Source organism: Sapajus apella, unplaced genomic scaffold, assembly GCF_009761245.1.
Source record: "Sapajus apella isolate SASKATOON/1434 unplaced genomic scaffold, GSC_monkey_1.0 scaffold15, whole genome shotgun sequence".
Classification (NCBI taxonomy): Eukaryota; Metazoa; Chordata; class Mammalia; order Primates; family Cebidae; genus Sapajus; species Sapajus apella.
Genome location: NW_022436955.1, coordinates 25,151,293 through 25,170,548, shown reverse-complemented (window position 1 = coordinate 25,170,548; position 19,256 = coordinate 25,151,293). Strand labels below are relative to the sequence as shown.

At 47.6% G+C, this 19,256-nt stretch overlaps 1 protein-coding gene across 3 annotated transcripts in view; it reads right to left on the bottom strand.

Annotated features, from left to right (window-relative positions):
• PLCG2 (phospholipase C gamma 2) overlaps window positions 1-15,244 on the bottom strand; it is a 181,193-nt gene extending 165,949 nt beyond the window's left edge. For all 3 annotated transcript variants that reach the window (XR_004270497.1, XM_032283879.1, XM_032283880.1), the window contains exons 1-2: window positions 15,083-15,244; window positions 8,529-8,767 (exon numbers count right to left, since the gene is read on the bottom strand). Coding sequence is in view for 2 of the 3 variants with exons in the window: in XM_032283879.1 (XP_032139770.1) it covers window positions 8,529-8,721 (193 nt within the window). In the remaining variant the exon portion in view is untranslated. The remainder of the gene's footprint in view (window positions 1-8,528; window positions 8,768-15,082) is intronic.
• Between the last annotated feature and the right edge of the window lie 4,012 nt (window positions 15,245-19,256).

Below are 19,256 nucleotides of genomic sequence, written 5' to 3'. Positions count from 1 at the left end.
GCCATTTGTTTCCCACAAGAGTCTTGTGGGATGTGTTCTTCAATTATTCTCATTTTATAGATGAGGAAATGGGGGCCCAAAGAGGCGAGATGAGAGGCCCAAGGTCACACCCGTACCAAGTGGCAGGGCCAGGATTTGATAGCCTTTCTTTATACCATCACTGCACACCAATAACCAAAAGGCAAGTAAGTTTGTGGACATTGCGGGCATTGGTTGGTTGAGTCTTCTTTCCGATGAGATGCTTGATTGCAGGAGCTTGGGGACCACCCTCAGACAATCATTTTCGTCTTAGGAGATGCCAATGAGAAAACATTATTATTCATTCATTATAACTCTTATGAATAGAAATTTCACATTTCTTTCAAAAACATTTTGACAAAATAACGACTTTCAAAAATATTCATTTTTTCCATGGAAAGAAGTCCAAGAGTGGATTTCAGAAAGAGCCCAAATACAGTAAACTCTTACTTTGTCACCCTTGGCCCGTCAGCACTTTTCCACGCTGTATGTGTGGTCTTTTCCTAGCATGCCCCATCTCCCTGCTAATCTGGCGCCTCTAGGATGAGCACCAAGTCTTCTTTCTCTTGGAACCTCCAGCCCCTGGCAGAGCAGCTCCTCTGCACACATAAGGAATTCACACGTTTCCCTCCGACTGTCACAAAGAAAGTCTAAACGAAGCTGCCATTCTTTGGTCTCAGGAGGGGTGTTATATGACTCACAATACTGATACATCTTTGAGATCATCTAGGAGAAGAAAGCACCAGAGAGCAAGAAGGAGATAAGAGACTGACAGTAGGAAGAACAAGTTGAAATTGCAGCTCTGCCCTTTCCTCAACTTGGGTATGTCACCCATCTCCCCAGGACTCAATCTGCTTGTGAATAAAGCAGGGATAGCGCCCCCTTCGCTGGACCACTGTGGGGAGTAACGTGCTTTCACAGAAATTAGGACACAGTGAGCATTCATTAGAAGAGGCTCTCATCAACAGTATCACTATTACCATTATCAAGTGGGAGCCCCAAGAACCTAACACCAAGGAAGCAGACAGCTCCTACGTTTGAGAATCCCTCATTCATGGGTAGCCACAACTTGCCAAAAATAAGCAGACAGAGAAAAAATGCCTGAGCAAAAGTGAAAATGTCAGGATAAAAAGCCTATTCAGCTGAGATAGACATGGTCCACGCCCTCAAAGGGGCCCATCACCAGAGCAAACCTTAAAAATCCAGACCCACAAACAGGTGGCACCATGTTGGCTCCTGAGACACAGTCCGAACCTCTAGAATGGACAAGATGCATGAGGACTCTAAGGCTCCACTCACAAAGGCCCCAGAGCAGACCCCTTTCCACCTGGAGACTCCTCAACAGAGTCCCTCAGAAGGGAAGAAAAACCGACATATGCAACAGTGCCACAAGCTCCCTCCCTACATTCAGAGACAACCGGTTCCTTAACTCTCTATGCAGAGGGCCAGGATGGAAGGTGTCCCAGCACCATCTCATCTGACATCCCTGGAAAGCAACAGGGAATATGGAGGCCAGGAGGTGAGGTGGTGTGCTTCAGACTCAGTCTTCTCTATCAGAGGCCAGGACTTGGGGGTCCTCACCAGGGGGCTTTTTCCTTTCTTCTCTTATTGAATTGTTTCAATCATGCAGTATTTCCAACGTCTTAAAAACTACATACAATAAAATCCATTTAATTCTCACCCAGTAAGATGGAAACTACTATTATCTCACTTGACAGATATGGAAACTGAGGCACAGAACTATACAAAAGAACTTGCTTCCAGTCACACTTCTAGTAAGTGGCTGATAGGGTTCAGCTATGTCCCTACCCAAATTTCTTTTTTTTTTTTTTTTGAGACAGAGTTTCACTCTTGTTACCCAGGCTGGAGTGCAATGGCGCGATCTCGGTTCACCGCAACCTCCGCCTCCTGGGTTCAGGCAATTCTCCTGCCCCAGCCTCCTGAGTCGCTGGGATTACAGGCACACACCACCATGCCCAGCTAATTTTTTGTATTTTTAGTAGAGACGGGGTTTCACCATGTTGACCAGGATGGTCTCGATCTCTTGACCTCATGATCCACCCACCTCAGCCTCCCACAGTGCTGGGATTACAGGCTTGAGCCACCGCGCCCGGCCCTACCCAAATTTCATCCTGAATAGTAGCTCCCGTAATCTTCATGTGCAGTGGGAGGGGCCCAGTGGGAGGTAACTGAATCATGGGGCTGGTTATCCCCATGCTCTCCTCATGATAGTGAGTTCTCATGAGACAGTTTTAAAAGGGGCTTCTCCCTTCACTCGACTCTCCTCCTTGCTGCCACCATGTGAAGAAGGCTTCTCCTTCCATCATGATAGTAAATGTCCTGAGGCCTCCCCAGCCACAATGAATTGTGAGTCAATGAAACTTCTTTCCTTTTATAAATTACCCAGTCTTGGGCGTGTCTTGTTTTTTGTTTTTTGGGTTTTTTTTTTGAGACAGAGTTACACTCTCTCACCCATGCTGGAGTGCAGTGGTGCAATCTTGTCTCACTGCAACTTCCACCCCCCAGGTTCAAGCTATTCTTCTGCCTCAGCCTCCCAAGTAGCTGGGACTATAGGTGTATGCCACTAAACCTAGCTAATTTGCGTATTTTTAGTAGAGACAGGGTTTCGCCATGTTGGCCAGGCTGGGATTACAGGTGTGAGTCACTGCACCCAGCCTGGAGTATCTTTATTAGCAGCATAAGAATGGACTAATACAATGGCAGAGCGGGAATTTGCATCACAAATCTGGATTTGGAGTTGACATGCTCATGTGGGAGCCAGGCTGCTGGTGGCCACCATCAGTTCTTACCTGCTGTGCGTGTGCATGCCATTCCTTCTCTATGAGAGAAATTTCCTTTCCTTGAAGCCGAGCTGAGCTTACTGATCTCAGTTGCCCTAAGTTATGTCCTAGAATTCCTGAGGCTGTCTTAAGAAGTCTCATAGTTTCTTCCTGGGACTCCTCTGCCTCAGACCACCACATGGTAGGTCTTTGGTCAGTAGTCCCAGCTGAGGCTGGTGCAGTGGCTCATGTCTGTAATCCCAGCACTTTGAGAAGCTGGGGCAGGCAGATCACCTGAGGTCAGGAGTTTCTGGCCAGTTTGGTGAAACCCCGTCTCTACTAAAAACACAAAAATTAGCTGGATGTGGTGGTTTATACCTGTAATCCCAGCAACTCAGGGGGTGAGGTAGGAGGATAGCTAGAACCCAGGAGGCGGAGGCTGCACTGAGCCGAGACTGCACCACTGTACTCCAGCCTGGATGACAGAGTGAGACTCCGTATCAAAAACAAACAAAAAATAATCCCAGCTAAGCCCAGTCTTCCAGCCATCAGCACTAAGGTACCAGATGTGTGAGTGAAGATTGTGGAAACTTCCAGGCCAAGTGACACCAAATGACCTCAGTCCAGGTTACAAAGAGTAGAAGAATTGCCCGGCTGAGCCCTGCCCACATCTATGACCCACAAATCTACTCATTTATATTACATGACACCCATTAATCCCACAGGATCAGAGCAGCCGTCCCTGCTAACCATCTGGCAAATCTCTCTCAGCTCAACCCAAGGACCTCCTCCACTATCAGCCCTCCCCATTCCTCACCACCTTCCTCACACCCAAATGGAAAAGAGCCTTCCCTCCTCACACCATACCCAGAGAAAACTCCCGCTATGGTACTAAGCAAGCAACCTTGCAAGGGCAGGTTTCTGAGTCTGTCTCCTCCTCTTGCAGGCTGGGACTCCATTCTTCCTCCTCCCTCTCTCTGCAGAGTTTAGCACTCAATATGATGGCAAACATGTGCTGAACAAATGAGAAATTTCCATCAAAACAGGGTTCAGAGTAAAATCCTATTTTACCCAGTGATATTTTACCGCTGTAAGCAAAGCAAACACACGACTTTAGAGCAGTTTCTCAGCCCCTGCACCACTGACATTTTTGCTGGATCACTCTGTGGTTGGGACTGTCCTGTGCACTGTAGGATGTTCAGCAGCATCTCTGGCATCTACACATTGGACGCCAGTAGCAGTCTGTATCCCAGGTGAGAAAATCAAATACGTTTCCTGACATTGCCAAATTCCCCCTACCCTGGGGTAGGAAGGGGGAAGGCAAAAATCACCCTGGTTGAGAATCATTTGCTACTTTAGACAGTAGGACCCAGGTGTCTTTCCCAGGGCTGCAAAGGGATTGTAACACCTGTCCAAAGTCACACACCACTTGCCAACTATTCCAAAACCATGTGCCACTGCTCACCTCATGTGTCCACCTGCCCCTGCAGACCCCACAGTAACCAGAAAGTTCCTGCTAACCAGAACCCCATGAGAGAATTGCCAGAGCTGGGAGTTCTTCTTGAGATAAAACATCACCCAGCTCAGCAGGAGACTGAGCCTGCTCTCTCAAGGTGTGGTGGGGAAGTATCATTTCTAAGCTCTTCACACATAACTGGCTTTTCCTGTCACTACCAACACCATCATCTCTAACAGGACCTCCACTGCATGCTCAAAGGTACAAATCCAATCACGTCGTCCCTCTTCTGAAAACCTGAGAATGGTCCCTTCTCCCCTCCAGAAAAAGTCCAAGCCCCTAAGCAAGACTTTAAGTCCCTACACAGGCTGGACTTCACTAGTTAGCAACAGCAAAAATCATGACAGTGGTGGTTCCCATCAATTCAGTGCCTGTCACATGCTGTGAATTCAGCCAAGCCTCTCTGACACATCTTCTCAATTGCTTCTTCCAAACCATGACCCTGTGGGGTAAACATGAGTGTTATTGCCATTTCACAGATAAGGGAATTAAAGTTCAGACGTGGAGGTAACTTGCCAGAGATCACACAGCAAAGCTCATCAAACAGCACTGGAAGTCAAGCCCCACACTGCTCATACCTAATAAAGCAACACAGGCTTCATGAAGATTTGAATCCAGTTGAATAACTGCTGTATCTCTAGTGCCCAGAGCACTGCCTGGCAGCCTGGCATTCAAATGGCAGAGGGGAGGCAAAGGAGAGGGGCAAACGTGAGAAGGGAAGAAGAAAGAAAGGGAAAGTGGGAGGGAGAAAAGGAGGGACAGGGACAGGAGAGGGAAAGGGAAAGAAGGACAATGTCTCTCCAGTGATGTATATGAAACCTGCCTAGTTGCCAGACCATCTGGGGGACTTATAATACTATGCTCCAGCCAAAGTGGTGAAATATCATCACTCTCGGTCACTCGAGGGAGAAGGAAGAAGGAAACAAAGAGGCTGAACAGGTGAATAAAAGAATGAATTGAGGCCAGGTAGTTGACGCCTGTAATACCAGTACTTCGGGAGACCAAGGTGGGAGGATTGCTTCAGGCCAGGAGTTTGAGACCAGCCTGGGCAACACAGCAAGATCCTATCTAAACAAAAGTTAAAAGATCAGCTGGGCATGATGGTGCACACCTGTGGTCTCAGCTACTTGGGAGGCTGGGCAGGAGGATCACTTGAGCCCAAGAGTTCATGGCTGTAGTGAACCATGATCAGGCCATTCCACTCTAGCTTGGGCAACAGAGCAAGACCCTGTCTCTGAGAGAAAGGGAGAGAGAGAGAAAGAGAGAGAGAGAGAGAGAGAGAGAACGAACACGGGTGAGAGCAAGCTCGCAAGAGTACACAAGCGAGTGAAATGTTATTACTTAGCAGAAAGGCAGAATGACAGGGCGAAGATTTCAAGCCAAAATGCTGTCTTATGCCCATCAGAATGAGCTTCAGGAAAAGGTTCCAATACCCTGTACTTTCATTCGTGTGTGTGTGTGTGTGTGTGTGTGTGTGTGTGTGTGAGAGAGAGAGAGAGAGAGAAATATATGTATTTGTGTGTGTATGTATATATACACATATATATTTAAGTTCCAGGATACATGTGCAGAACACGCAGGTTTGTTACATGGGTATACATGTGCCATGGTAATACCCTGTACTTTCAAAATCCCCCCTGGGTGTATCCGATGGGCAGCTAGGCTTGGGATGGGCAGATTGAGAAAAGAAAGGAACAGCCGGCCGTCTACTCTCAATGTGGCGCACCTGTATTTACCATCAGTCCCAGCCCTCCCACCCTCTACAGGGGAAGCGGGGGAACCCCAGCTCCAACAGGTTTCTGGGCCACCTGGGGGTGGAGTCAGCCAATGCAAACAGTCTGGAGGGAAGATGGCCACCTCCACGTTGCATCACCTCCACCAAGCAGGGCTCTGGTTCTGTGAGACTTGAGACCCACCTAGCTCCGAAACCACAAGAAGCCCTTCAGAAAGCAGTTCGAGCACACTCAGGATAGGACACATCAAATTGAGGATGACACCAAGCTACCAGAGCCTACCTGTGAATGTCTATTTTCAGCAACCATGCAGCACGGATGAGGGTGCTGGCAACAGGTACTTTCACACCTTGTGGCTGAAACATACAGTGGGGCAGCCTCTTATGCAGGGTGCGGCCTAACTTCCCTTTAAAGTTAAAATATGCCATACCCTTCGCCTCAGAAATAAACCTCCAGGAAACTGTCCTTTGGATATCCCCATACATACACATGGAAGAATAATGCAGTGATCACCCTCCTCTAACACTGGAGGGAACATACATGGTGCAACTGCTTGGGAAAACGGTCTGACAGTTCCAACAATGATGAAACTGAGTTAGCATATGACCCAGCAATTCCTAGGTATATACCCAAAAGAAACAAAAACACTATTTATAGTAGCCAAAGACAGGACCATCACAAGTGTCCATCAACAGATGAATGAATACATGAATTGTGGAATATCCAGACAATGTATGGCGATTCTGCCATAAAAAGGGAAATTTCTGATCCATGCAACACAGTGGATGAACCTTGCAAACATTACACTGAGTCAAAGAAGCCAGTCACAAAAGCCCACATAAAAATAATCCATTTCTATGAAATGTCCACAGCAGCAAGGTGTATAGAGATAGAAGTCAATGTAATGGCTGCTTAGGTCTGGTAGAGGAGATGGAGTGGTGGTGAAAGGTCTGGAATTACATCTTGAGGTGATAAAAATGTTCTAAATTTTATTGTAGTGGTGCTTGCACATATATATAAATACACTAAAACCATCACACTATACATGCTGCATACAATGGGTGAATTCTATGTACAGTATGTGAATTATATCTCAATAAAACTATTATTTAAAAAAGGGAGAGAGAGAATACAAGCCTGGGTGAGGTGGCTCATGCCTGTAATCCCAATGCTTTGGGAGGCCAAGGAGGGAGGATCACTTGAGCACAGGAATATGAGACCAGCCTGGACATAGTGAGACCCCCATTTCTCCAAAAAAAAAAAAAAAAACAACAACTAAATTATCCATACATGGTGGTACATTCCCATGGTCCCAGCTACATGGGAGACTGAGGCAGGGAGATCACCTGAGCCCAGAGGGCTGAGGCTGCAGTGAGCTATGACCATGCCACTGCACTCCAGCCTGGGTAACACAAAAAGACCCTATCTCAAAAAATAAATTTTTTAGAAAGAGTACAATGGTAGTCACTTTCACTAATAACAATAGTCCGGAAATAGCACAAAATGCGCATCCGTGGACTTAAACTGTTACACTGAGGCCTGTGCCATATGTCATGCGTCCAAGAAAGGATGAGCAGATCAATGTGTGCTGATAAGAAACCACCCCCAACATCATTATTAATTAACAAAAAGAAGTCAAGGTGCAGAATTGTACAGGGGAGTTTCCATTTGTGTGTTTTTCTAAAACCTACACATGATGTAAGCATAGACTATTTCTGGAAGATAAAAGTAATTGGTAATGAGCTTGCCTCTGCAGCATGGGTTAGGGGCTGGGGAGGACAAACATCTGGTAAGGAGAAACTCCATACGCCCCCAGGAATATATATTTCAATTAAAAACTAGTTCGTTTAAAAACATGAATTACAGCAAATGCGTGGAAATGAAAATTGCTTAAGCGCCTTTATTTGTTACAGTTTTAGAAACTTTAGGATCTGAACCAGCTGCCCAATCTAAAGGAAATCGGGGAGGAGGGATGCCTCTACCAGGACCAGACCTACATTTGAAAGCTACAAAACATTCAGCAACTCACTCTCCCTGCTTGGAGACTAAAGCACAGGCCCCTCACCGCTGTGGTGTGCAGTAAAACATGGTAACATTTGGCAACCAAGCTATGAGTTTCCTCAAGCTTAGGCTAGTTAGCCCTTAAGAGGTCAGACGACTTGACCAGTTGTGGGAACCAGATGATTCCTGATGCTGTCAGATAGGGAACAAATGCACCAGCCAAAGCAAGCTGCCTAAATGCCTTTCCAAGTGGGCTGACTACAGCTTCTGTTATTTCACCAGAACTTTCCTGGCTGAACTTCCTCCACCTGCTGTAAACCTCATCAGAGACCAACAAAAAGAGGCAAGCTTTCATTTTTAGAAGAATAAAAGAACACATCAAACCAACAATCACAGTAATGACAAGACAGGAAGGTGGACAGGCACTCAGGCCAGGGCCCCAGAGGATGGGCCACATCGCCCCACCGAGTGAGTACTCACAGAAGCCCTCGATCTTGTCGGCGGTCTTGCTCCAGGCCACCTGCCTCGTCTCCATGATCACCTGGACGGTCCTTCGCTCAGGAGTAGACTTGCGGAAGCTGAACACAGTCATCACCGTCCCCAGCTCCAGGGCTCTCTTGATCTGGCTCTTCTCATATTCCGCAAGGGAATCCACACTGGCCATGGTGGCCATTGTGCCCACTCCAGGGAGAAGGAGGGAATCGGGAGAAATCAGGAGGCTGAAAGGGCAGAATTAAAGAGTGACCTGGTTTTAGTACCGAAGGAGGTTTAGTTAACAGGGCGTGAACTTCAGGAAACAAAATCCTGTCTCAGGCCAATCAGGATGAGTTTTAGGAGAACGTTCTAGTGGCAAGGCATCACCGGCCACTCAGAGAGCTCAGGCAGGACACAAATGTTTAAATGGAAACTGAAGTGTGAGAAGGGCCCCTGACCTCAAGGACCCAGCCGTTACCTGGGCTTTGAATAACCAAATCACCCTGGCCTGGCAGTGACCTCCTCTCTCCCCACCCACGCTTACCCTACAGAATATTTGAATAGCCAAAGCAGCCTGGCCAGGCTCCCACCTCTCACTCCCGACCTCCAACATCCTTCTCTTTCCTGTCTAGAGTTTTCTAATCATCTCTTTACTTCCTAAACAAAGTTAAGAACTAAGAAAAATAAAATGAAATAAACAAAAAAACAAAGCAAACCTTCAGAATCATTCATGGAGAGCTTGGCAAATGATTCCTCTTTATAGAAATGAGGATAAAAGGCAGGAAATGTCAGGTCTTGGCAGCTTCAAGCTCAAACCCTAGAGTAGGTTCCTACTGGCTGTATGGCTATGGGCAGACTGATTGACCTCTCTGTGCCTTAGTTTAAGTCTTTTTAAAATGGGAGTGTTCAGACCCTTAGGAAGCCTGAAAACGAATCCCCCAGCAAAGCACCTGGGGTGACGCCCAGCACCTGGCAGATGTCCTTGATTGCTGTTTATCCTCATGGGTGGTCAGTACCAGAGAGTGTTTGAACCCAAAATCTTGGAGAAATCATTGCATGGACTCTCTCCTGACCACTTCCAACCCATCTCATCCTTTCACTGGCTCCTCCTAGGATCTCATACTTAAACTATTCTAATCCTAGTCTCCCTGCTTCTTCCCTGACCTGCTAGGATCAATTCTGACACCCATAGCCACAAGGATCCTTCTAGAACATGAACCAAATCATGTCACTCCTTTGCTCAAAATCCCATAGTAGCTCCTGAGCCTTCACTCTGTACTATCCCCTTATTCTGCCTCCCAAATCCCCAGAAACGGAGTGCCGGCCTCCAAAATAGGACTTAGAGTAAAGAGGCTCCCCAGGCCCTGGAGCTAAACTACCAGGGACCCCCTCGCCAGCTAGGCTGCAGCCACGGCAAGAAATCACTTAGATCCTCTGGGCTCATTTCCAGTTCCATCAAAGAAAGTAACAGTATCCATCTTCTACATGTTTTTGTAAGGCTTAAACAAGACAATGTACTTCAGGCCCTTAAAACAATGATACAAAGTCAACAATCCTTAGATTAAGCTATTGTTACAATTACCATTATTTGTTCAGTTTTTTGTCTCCTCCTTTCCCTCCAGGTCCTGCCTGGAGTTGTTACTTTGTAGCTGTCAAGGTTACAGAGTAGCACTAGAGAGGCCTTTGCAGGATCCAAAGAAGAAGGAGTGAGAGGCTGGTGTTCACCCAGGGCTTTCTGGGCTTCCAGCCTGGCTCAGCCTCCTGCCAAGCTGCTCTAAATCTGTGCCTCGGTTCCCTCACCTGTAAAATAGAGGTTAAATGCCAACCAGGGGCAGCTGGGAGGAAGAAAAGCACAGCCCACAGCATTTAGCAAGGTCTCTGTTAACATTAATCAGCCACTGGGGAAGGCATTCAAGTGTCAACTCTATGCCAGGCACTGAGCTGAGGACTGGTATGCAAATAAGGGGCATGAGGAGGGCCCAGGATTTGCCCTTTGCCCCCACCTCCCTCTGCTGCACACCCATATAAAAGACACCTCCTCGGCCATGCTGGCAGCAGGAGATAATTACACCTGCCCTCTGTCCATATGGAAACAGACCAATCAACTGAGAATTCTAATGTAGTTATAAGTGCAGCAGAAGCATGCATGGGTGAGGCGAGAGGCAGAGAGCAGCAAGAAGGGGTCTTAGATTTAATCTGGAATGGGGCTAGGCAGTTAACCGGCTCAGGAAAAGCTTTCAGGGGAAAAAAAGCAGGCATCTGAAATTGAATCTTTCAAAAAAGACAAAACTGGAGGAACTGGCTTTAGGTTTAAGCAAAGGCTGGGAGGCAGATAGAGTATGCTAAAAACACTGCTGAGAGTTAATGTCCACCCTTACCTATCAGGAGAAACCTAAAATAACCTCCTGATCATTACCCCAGACAAAGGGATGAACAAGGTGCCCCCATGGCCCATTTTATCCTTGTAAAGCAGCCGTTTACTGGGACCTGGTGCCAAGCACCTGTCATTTCTGGTTCATCACATCTATCTCAATAAGAAATACTGCAGGAAAAAACTGAAGTCCCCAGAGGTCACATCACCTGATCAAAGTTATGTAAAACAGTGGCAGCACAAAGATCAGAACCATCACCTGAGTCCTGAGCCCCCAGTCCAGAATCGTGTGGCAGAATATGGCCAGATATTAACTAATTTGGCAGTACAAGCCCCTCTCAAAAGAAGTTAAGGGACTTATCCAAGGTCATACAGTTGGAAAGTAGCTGAAACTGGATTTGACCCAGGCGCCAACCACGAAGCTCTTCACTATGTTGACAGTCCCCAGCCATGCATCCTGGAGTTCCCCACTCCCAAGTCTCTGGGCCACTGTCCACTGGAGCATCAGTAGGAAACACAAGCCCTATTATAATACCTTCAATTAAACAGAAACCAGGACAAGGCACCAGACTCCTCAGTTCTTTCCAGCCCTGGCTCTGGGAGGGCCTTAGACTTAACCTTCCCCAGGGTTCCAGTTACTTCCAATTTGGAAGCCCAGCAGATCAGTTCAGCCATAAACACCAGCTCTTCCACATTTCCTCTCACCAACTGCTTTGTTTTTTGTTTGTTTGATTGTTTGGGGGTTTTTTGGGGTGGTTTTTTTTTTTTTTTCCAGACCGAGCATCACTCTGTTGCCCAGGCTGCCTCATGGGTTCAACAGATTCTCCTGCCTCAGCCTCCAAAGTAGCTGGGACTATAGGTACATGTCACCATGACCAGCTAATTTTTGTATTTTTAGTAGAGATGGAGTTTCACTATGTTGGCCAGGCTGGTCTCAAACTCCTGATCTCATGATCTACCAGCCTAAGCCTTCCAAAGCGCTGGGATTACAAGCATAAGCAACCACACTGACCACCAGTTGCTTTTTAATAGATGTTCACAGGTTGCCCTAAAAGAGCAGGAGTGAAATTACACTTAACTACAGTGGCTGACACCGGTTCCTTTGAAAATATTGTCTCCCCTCTGATACTGCAGGGTGGGTGTAAGGTGTAGCACTAATGTCCCTTGAGCTGTTGCAGGGGCACTTACCACTCAGGTGTTTGTCTGTACCACATTTTAACAGAATTGTTTTGTGGGATTTTGGTTGAAATCCTGTACTGTCCTGACATGCAGAGAGCACTAAAGAGACAAAAACTTCTTTGATTTCTGGTTTTGGGTTCTTGTATCTCATTTCATACCCTTCTAAATAAGCTTATGAGATACAAGAACATGAATGAGCTAATGAGAGACAAGGAAATGTCCTTTAGAAGGACATGAAATGTAAAAATGGCAAAATCACTAATTCAGACTCAGCCATGTTTGTATTTACAAGATAAGTAATTTTACAGAATCACCCATTAAGAATGGGAAACAGGAACAAAAAAGGGATTTTAAGACTCTTTAAAAAAAAAAAAAAAAAAAGCAAAAGAAAAGTGGAAGTTGCTGTGATGACTGCTTTCTCTTCTGGGGTCAAGGTCTTGGAGACCTCCCTGCTGTAGTTGCTGAAGCATGGAACCCTGAAGCGGTGAGCTGGGTGCTGGTGGGATTTGAGTGGTTGACTCTAAGGATCTTTCGGCCATGAAGATCAGTTTCCAGTCATATATCATAAGCTCATTCATGTTCTTGTATCTCATAAGCTTATTTAGAAGGGTATTTCAAGAGATAGAGGAACCCAAAGCCAGAAATCAAGGAAGTTTTTTTCTCTTTAGTGCTCTCTGCATGTCAGGACAGTACAGGATTTCAACCAAAATCCCACAAAACAATTCTGTTAAAATGTGGTACAGACAAACACCTGAGTGGTAAGTGCCCCTGCAACAGCTCAAGGGACATTAGTGCTACACCTTATATTCACCCTGCAGCATCAGAGATGATAATGCTATTTCCAAAGGAACAGTGTCAGCAACTGGAGGTCAGAGAGTAAATTCCACCGCTGCTCTTTTAGGGCAACCTGTGAGGAACTATTAAAAAGCAAAGCATACATATGCTTTGATCCTGCAATTGTATGTGTGCAGGAAGGCATGCACAAAGATGTAGTATGTGTGACAGAAAATCAGGGAAGCAATATTTGCAACAGAAATAGAAAAAATAAAAACGGAACAACTGCTCATCAGTGTAGGGGGCCTTTTGGATAAATAATGGCGCACATGCATTGAAGAACCCTCAGTAGCTATCAGAAAGAATGACGATGACGGATAAACAATTTGATCTGGAAAGATTTGTGAGGTCAATAAAAAAAATAGTTGCAAACAACAGTTGCAATTGTATGAGTACAATGCAATCCCATTCTATACAGGCGATCTGCTGGTAAATCCAGGAGAGTGGTTACTCTCCCCTGAGAGATAAACAGTAATTTATTGGAGGCTGGGAGAGGGTGGAGGGCATGACTTGGCTTTATATTAAGTGATCATGTAATGGACAAACTTTTCTTTTTGTGTTTTTACTGTTTTCTAAATTAAGAAGTGTTTAATTTTTTTTGTTTAAGTCGGAGTTTTGCTCCTGTTGCCCAGGTGCAGTGGGTGATCTGGGCTCACTGCAACCTCTGCCTCCCAGGTTCAAGCAATTCTCCTGCCTCAGCCTCCTGAGTAGCTGGGATTACAGGCACATGCCACCACTCCCAGCTAATTTTTTGTATATTTAGTAGAGACAGTTTCACCATGTTGACCAGTCTGGTTTTAAACTCCTGACGCCAAGTGATCTGCCCACCTCAGCCTCCCAAAGTGTTGGGATTACAGGTGTGAGCCACCATTCCTGGCCAAGAAATGTTTTCAAAAGTTTTCTCACCAGCCGTTTTCCACTGACCACCCAACGAGTGTAAAAGGGCTATTCATGGGGTCTCTGCTTTTCCTCTTTCAGAGGAACTGCCCATACTCCAGTCGCTGGTGGGGAGAGGCAGCTCCATCATTAGGTGACTTAAACATCAGTGAGGCCCCCCATGAGGACCGTCCCTGAGTTGTTATATACGTCGTGCACAGACACCTTTGCAGGAGAAACTGCTTGAGGCTGGCATAGATTTTAAAACTCTGTACCACTTCCCTGCAGAACTGTAGCTAAGGACAAGGCCCAAGCCCATAGAAGGCCCTTGAACCAGAGGGTGGATTAGGAACTGCCCAAGGACTCTCCATGGATGCGTCCGGATTCTCATCCAACCTCGTGGAACAGCAGTAAGCCCCAATTCTCAACACAGCCCTGGAAAACAGCCTTGGGTGGCTCCAGTATCCAGAGGGGGAAACAGACTCAAAGGCTTTTCAACTTGCCCAGGGTCACGCTGATGGAACTGAAATTCAAATTAAGTTCTGATGAACGCGGCCACCTGTTTCTCCTGTGCCATGTCACCTCTTTACCCCCTACCATGGCCTCTCACCCTAGTTCAAGATTAGCGTATCAGGAGAGCCCCGCCTCACCCTCCCGCTGGAATCTAGGTGCTCCCTGTCCAAACGGGACATATCTTTAATTTGAACTCTTCTGCTATGCGGGTAGGGACCTAACTAGGAACGCGCACAGGCACACGCATAATTACGCAGACAGCTGTGAAGCGGGCATCGCGAGTGCCCTGCAAGCTCTCCAACAGTCTCGGGGAAGGACTGCGCCTCCCGCGGTATCGCTCCCCACCCGCCACCCGCAACCACCGAAGTGAGACGGGGAAATGTGGCTCCGAGAGTCCGCGAGCTCTGGACACAGGGGCGGTCAGGAGAGACGGCGCCACCCCAAGCGGAGCCTCTCGGAAAGAAAAGTTTTGAATGTCAGGGCCCGCGCGACCCCCGAGCTTCCCCCGCGGTCCCCATTCAAAACTGGGGCCGCCCCATCGCACGGGCGGGAGAGGTGGCGCCGGCCAGGGGTGAGGAAGTAGCCAGTGGCTGGCTCAGGATCCCCACCGTCACCAAACGGACCCCGGGCGTGGCGAGCCAGGGTCCCCGAGGGCGCGCCCCACCCCTGCTCGCTCCGGCTGCGCCAGGGCGCAGACCCCCTCGGACGCAGCGCCCTAGGCTCCGGTCCTCACCAGGCGCAGGTCCCTGGGCGCCCCGTCTGCCTCACTCCCGTCCAGGCAGCTCACCTGGCAGTGCCGCCCGGGCGCAGCTGCCCGCCTGCCCGGAGTCCCGGCTCCGGGATCCCACGCGCAGCAGCCCGCGTCCCGACTCCGGGCACCCTTCGCAGCTCACGCCCTCCCCCGCCGGCGCTCTCGACTTCTGCTTCGGCAGCGGCCCCGCGCCACGTGATCCTCCCGGGCCGCCCCCTGCGCGGCACCGCCCCAGCGAGCCCAGCCCCGTCAGCCTCTTGGAGCGCACCCCGTGCCCTCCCCGCTGTGGGGCGGCCCAGGCCTGGAGCCCCGCCTCTGCGTGCCAAGGAGGAAACTGAAGCAGCGGGAGGGGAGGCTACCTGCCCGAGGCCACTTGGCCAGGTGCTAAGGGCCTTCCTCAATACTACAGCATTCCTGGAGGGCCGGCCGCCTTCCAGGTGTTTGCCGTTTACCTAACACACTCCGGGCCTGGCGGGCCCCCCGGGCTCACGTCTGTCATCCCAGCGTTTTGGGAGGCCGAGACCGGAGAATCGCTTCAGCTCGGGAATTCGAGACGGCAGTGAGCTAGAATGGGTGTGGCAGAGCGAGACGCTGTCTCAAAAATAAATAAATAAAAATTAAAAATAAATATGCTCCTCACAATCACCCACCAGGAATTGCCAATTCATGGCCCTAATTTGAAGACCTCTTTGAGGCTGCGTTGGAGTCAGACCACCCCTTATTGCTACCTGAGGCAGATCAATTAATTACCAGCAGCCTCGGTTTCCCCATCTGTAAAACGTGATCAACTTAGTGACAGCCCCAAAGGGAGTCAGTAGCAAAGAACCCCAGGCCATTGATGTCCCGTTTTCTCACACCTGTAAGCCCAGCAATTTGGAAGGCCAAGGCAAGCGAATCAAGAGGTCAGGAGTTTGAGATCAGCCTGGTCAACATGGTGAAACCCTGCCTTTACTAAAAACACAAAAAAATTAGCTGGACACAGTGGTGGGCACCTGTAATCCCAGCTACTTCGGAGGCTGAAGTGGGAGAATTGCTTGAACCCGGAAGGTGGAGGTTGCAGTGAGTGAGATGGTGTCACTGCAGTCCAGGCCAGGCAACAGAGTGAGACTTTGTCTCAAAAGAGGGAGGAGGAGGAAGAGGAGGAGGAGTGGGAGGAGGAGGGGGAGGGGAGGGGGGGGGGGGGGGGGGGGGGGGGGGGGGGGGGGGAGCGGCAGCTAATATGTTCTTTAGGAATTTTTTTTCATTCATGTGTTGCATGAAGCTATCTTATTCAAACTCTTCCTATGCTCTTTAATGTAAGTATCTTCATTGTGCCTAGAGCCAGCTTCAGAGGCACCTAGAGAGCTGTCAGGCACTTCAATTTCACTTCTAAGCTGCTTGAATTACAGCTTGTTTTTTAAGAGTCAGGGTCTCACTCTGTCATTCAGGCTGGAGTTTAGTGCTGCCATCATAGCTCACTGCATCCTCCAACTATGGGGCTCAAGCGATCCTCCTGCTTCTGCCTCCTGAAGAGCTGGGACTACAGGTGCACACCACCACACTTGGCTAATTTTCTCTCCCTTTAGACATGGGGTCTCACGATGTTGCCCAGGCTTGTCTTGAATTCCTGGCCTCAGGCAATTCTCCTACCTCTACCTCCCAAAGCACTGGGATCACAAGGTATGTGCCCACTGCACCTGCTTTTTTTTTTTTTCTTTTTGATAGTCTCGCTCTGTTGCCCAAGCTGGCAGGCAGTGACGTGATGTGGGCTCACTGCAACCTCCACCTCCCAGGTTCAAGCCATTCTCCTGCCTCAGCCTCTTGAGTAGCTGGGATTGCAGATTCATGCCATCATGCCCAGCTAAATTTTTGGATTTTTAGTAGAGATGGGGTTTCGCCATGTTGGCCAGACTGGTCTTAAACTCTTGACCTCAAGTTATCCACCTGCCTTGGCTTCATAAAGTGCTGAGATTACAGGCATGAGCCACTGTGCCCAACCTGTTATAGCATTTTTGAATTGAGGAATATCACTTTTACTGTCAATGTTGCATCCTAAGCCATAGGACTCATTTGCTCACTTCAGAAGATCTGTGGATTCATTTCTTTCAGCACTCCCAACTGAGGTGTATACCTGCTCATCACCACAGATCACTTAACACATCAATTTTTAAAAGATATCTTGGAAGGACTCCTTATGACATCAACCCCTTGAAGTCCTGGAGCCAATTCTCCAAGAACCATGACTACATCTAGGGGCAAATTATTTGCCTCAAATTTTTTTTTAATAACTTCAGTTTGTATTTATTTCAACCAATTTTTTCATACTTCCATTTTAGCGTGTTACTGTATATCATGTACACAATATATTAGTACAGTCATATACATGTATAATTTATTATTACAAAGGCTACATGGATGGGGAGTGTGTTATGTCTCTTGATGAAAAAATGAGATTTCATATAATCAGAATGTGTGGAGATCACTCTAGGGAGCTGTGGCTCCTAAAAGCCTATCCTGACAGATGCCAATTGTGGCTGGAATTTTCTCTCATCTGTGGGAGCCCAGCAAAAAAACAAGGCTTCTGTTTAAAGAACTCAGTTTTAATATATGCCTGTGAGCCTATAGTATTTTTTAGTTAAAATACCCATTCTGTGTGAGATAATGGTCATTGTAGAAGGTAGGGTTTTTTTTTTATTTCATATTTTTAATTCATTTTCTTCTTTGCCTTATTTTTTGCTAACCAACCCCCAGTCCAACCCCCAGCCCAGGCGAACCACTGAAGGAATCCATATATTAAAGACAGTACTAGGGGCCCCTCATCTCTTTCTCAAACTTTTACTTAGTTGTTCAAAATAAATATAATCAGCTGGGTGCACTGGCTCATGCCTGTAATCCCAGCACTTTGGAAGGCCAATGCGGGCAGCTCACCTGAGGTCAGGAGTTTGAGACCAGCCTGGCTAATGTGGTGAAAACCCCTCTCTACTAAAAATACAAAAATTAGCCAGGTGTGGTGGCACACACCTGTAATCTCAGCTACTCGGGAGGCTGAGGCAGGAGAATCATTTGAACCCAGAAGCCAGAGGTCACAATGAGCCGAGATGGTGCCACTGCACTCCCGCCTGGGTGACAGGGCAAGACTCCATCTCAAAAATAACAATTGTTGTCATCATCAAGGTGTCAGTTTCTGTTCTGGGAGGACTCTAATGTAAAATAACACTTCTTTTCCAAAGGATAATAGGTGGAGAAAAAAACCATTCTATATATTCATGCTTTTCCAAGGAATAAAGTAGGTAGGGAAAGGAACGACTCTGTGGGTTGAGGCACATGCGGTAGAAAGTCCCTGCCACAGTTTAACCATCAGAGGGCTGGAGGGGGTGAAGCCAGTGGGTGGTGGGGGCAGGATTTGAACCCCAACCTGTCTGGCGTCAGAGTCCATGGGCACACTGACCTGCCGCCTATCCCCAGATTAATAAGGGGCATTCAGACAGGGAAATGTGAGTTTGTAACCACTACATGCAGATTCACAAATGGGTCAGGAAGTGACCTCACAGGGTGGGGGGAACTTTCTTTTCCTTTTCCTATCAAAGAAAGAAGGGGGGTGTGTAAGAAAGAATAACCTGAAAGAAAATCACATTTTAAGCTGCCTCTCTGTATTCCCTACTTGGTGTTGCTCACCAGTCCTTGGCATGTACATGATTTTCCCCATTACCCTCTTCTCTTTGTTGGCAGCTATGATACATTCGATCATTGGCCTCTCTGGGCATCAGTTTCCTCATTATTATACCTATGGGTTTAAGAAATATACCTATATCTGAGAGCCATTGTGAGATGAGGGAGGTAAAGCATGCACCCCATGGGGCAAAACCACGACTGGTTATTTTAGGAATTGTTACTGGGAAGAAGACAACGACCTCCTGTGAAAGCACGACCTTGGGAAGCAGGGAATCTGGGCTCCAGTCCAAGGTCTGCCCCTTCCTTAGTTGTGTGGCTGTAGGCTGCTCAGCTACCCGCTTTGGACCTCGTTTTTCCATTATGAGACCCACCTTTAGCATATCCAGAATCAGCAAATCTATAGAGACAAAATGTAGAACAGTGGTTGCAAAGGACCAGGAGGGCAGAGAGTGGGCGTATCGGAAGGTAATGCATAAGGGGTACAGGGCTGTTCTTTGGGATGATAAGAATGTTCTAAAATTAAGGCCAGCTGTGGTGGCTCACACCTGTAATCCCAGCA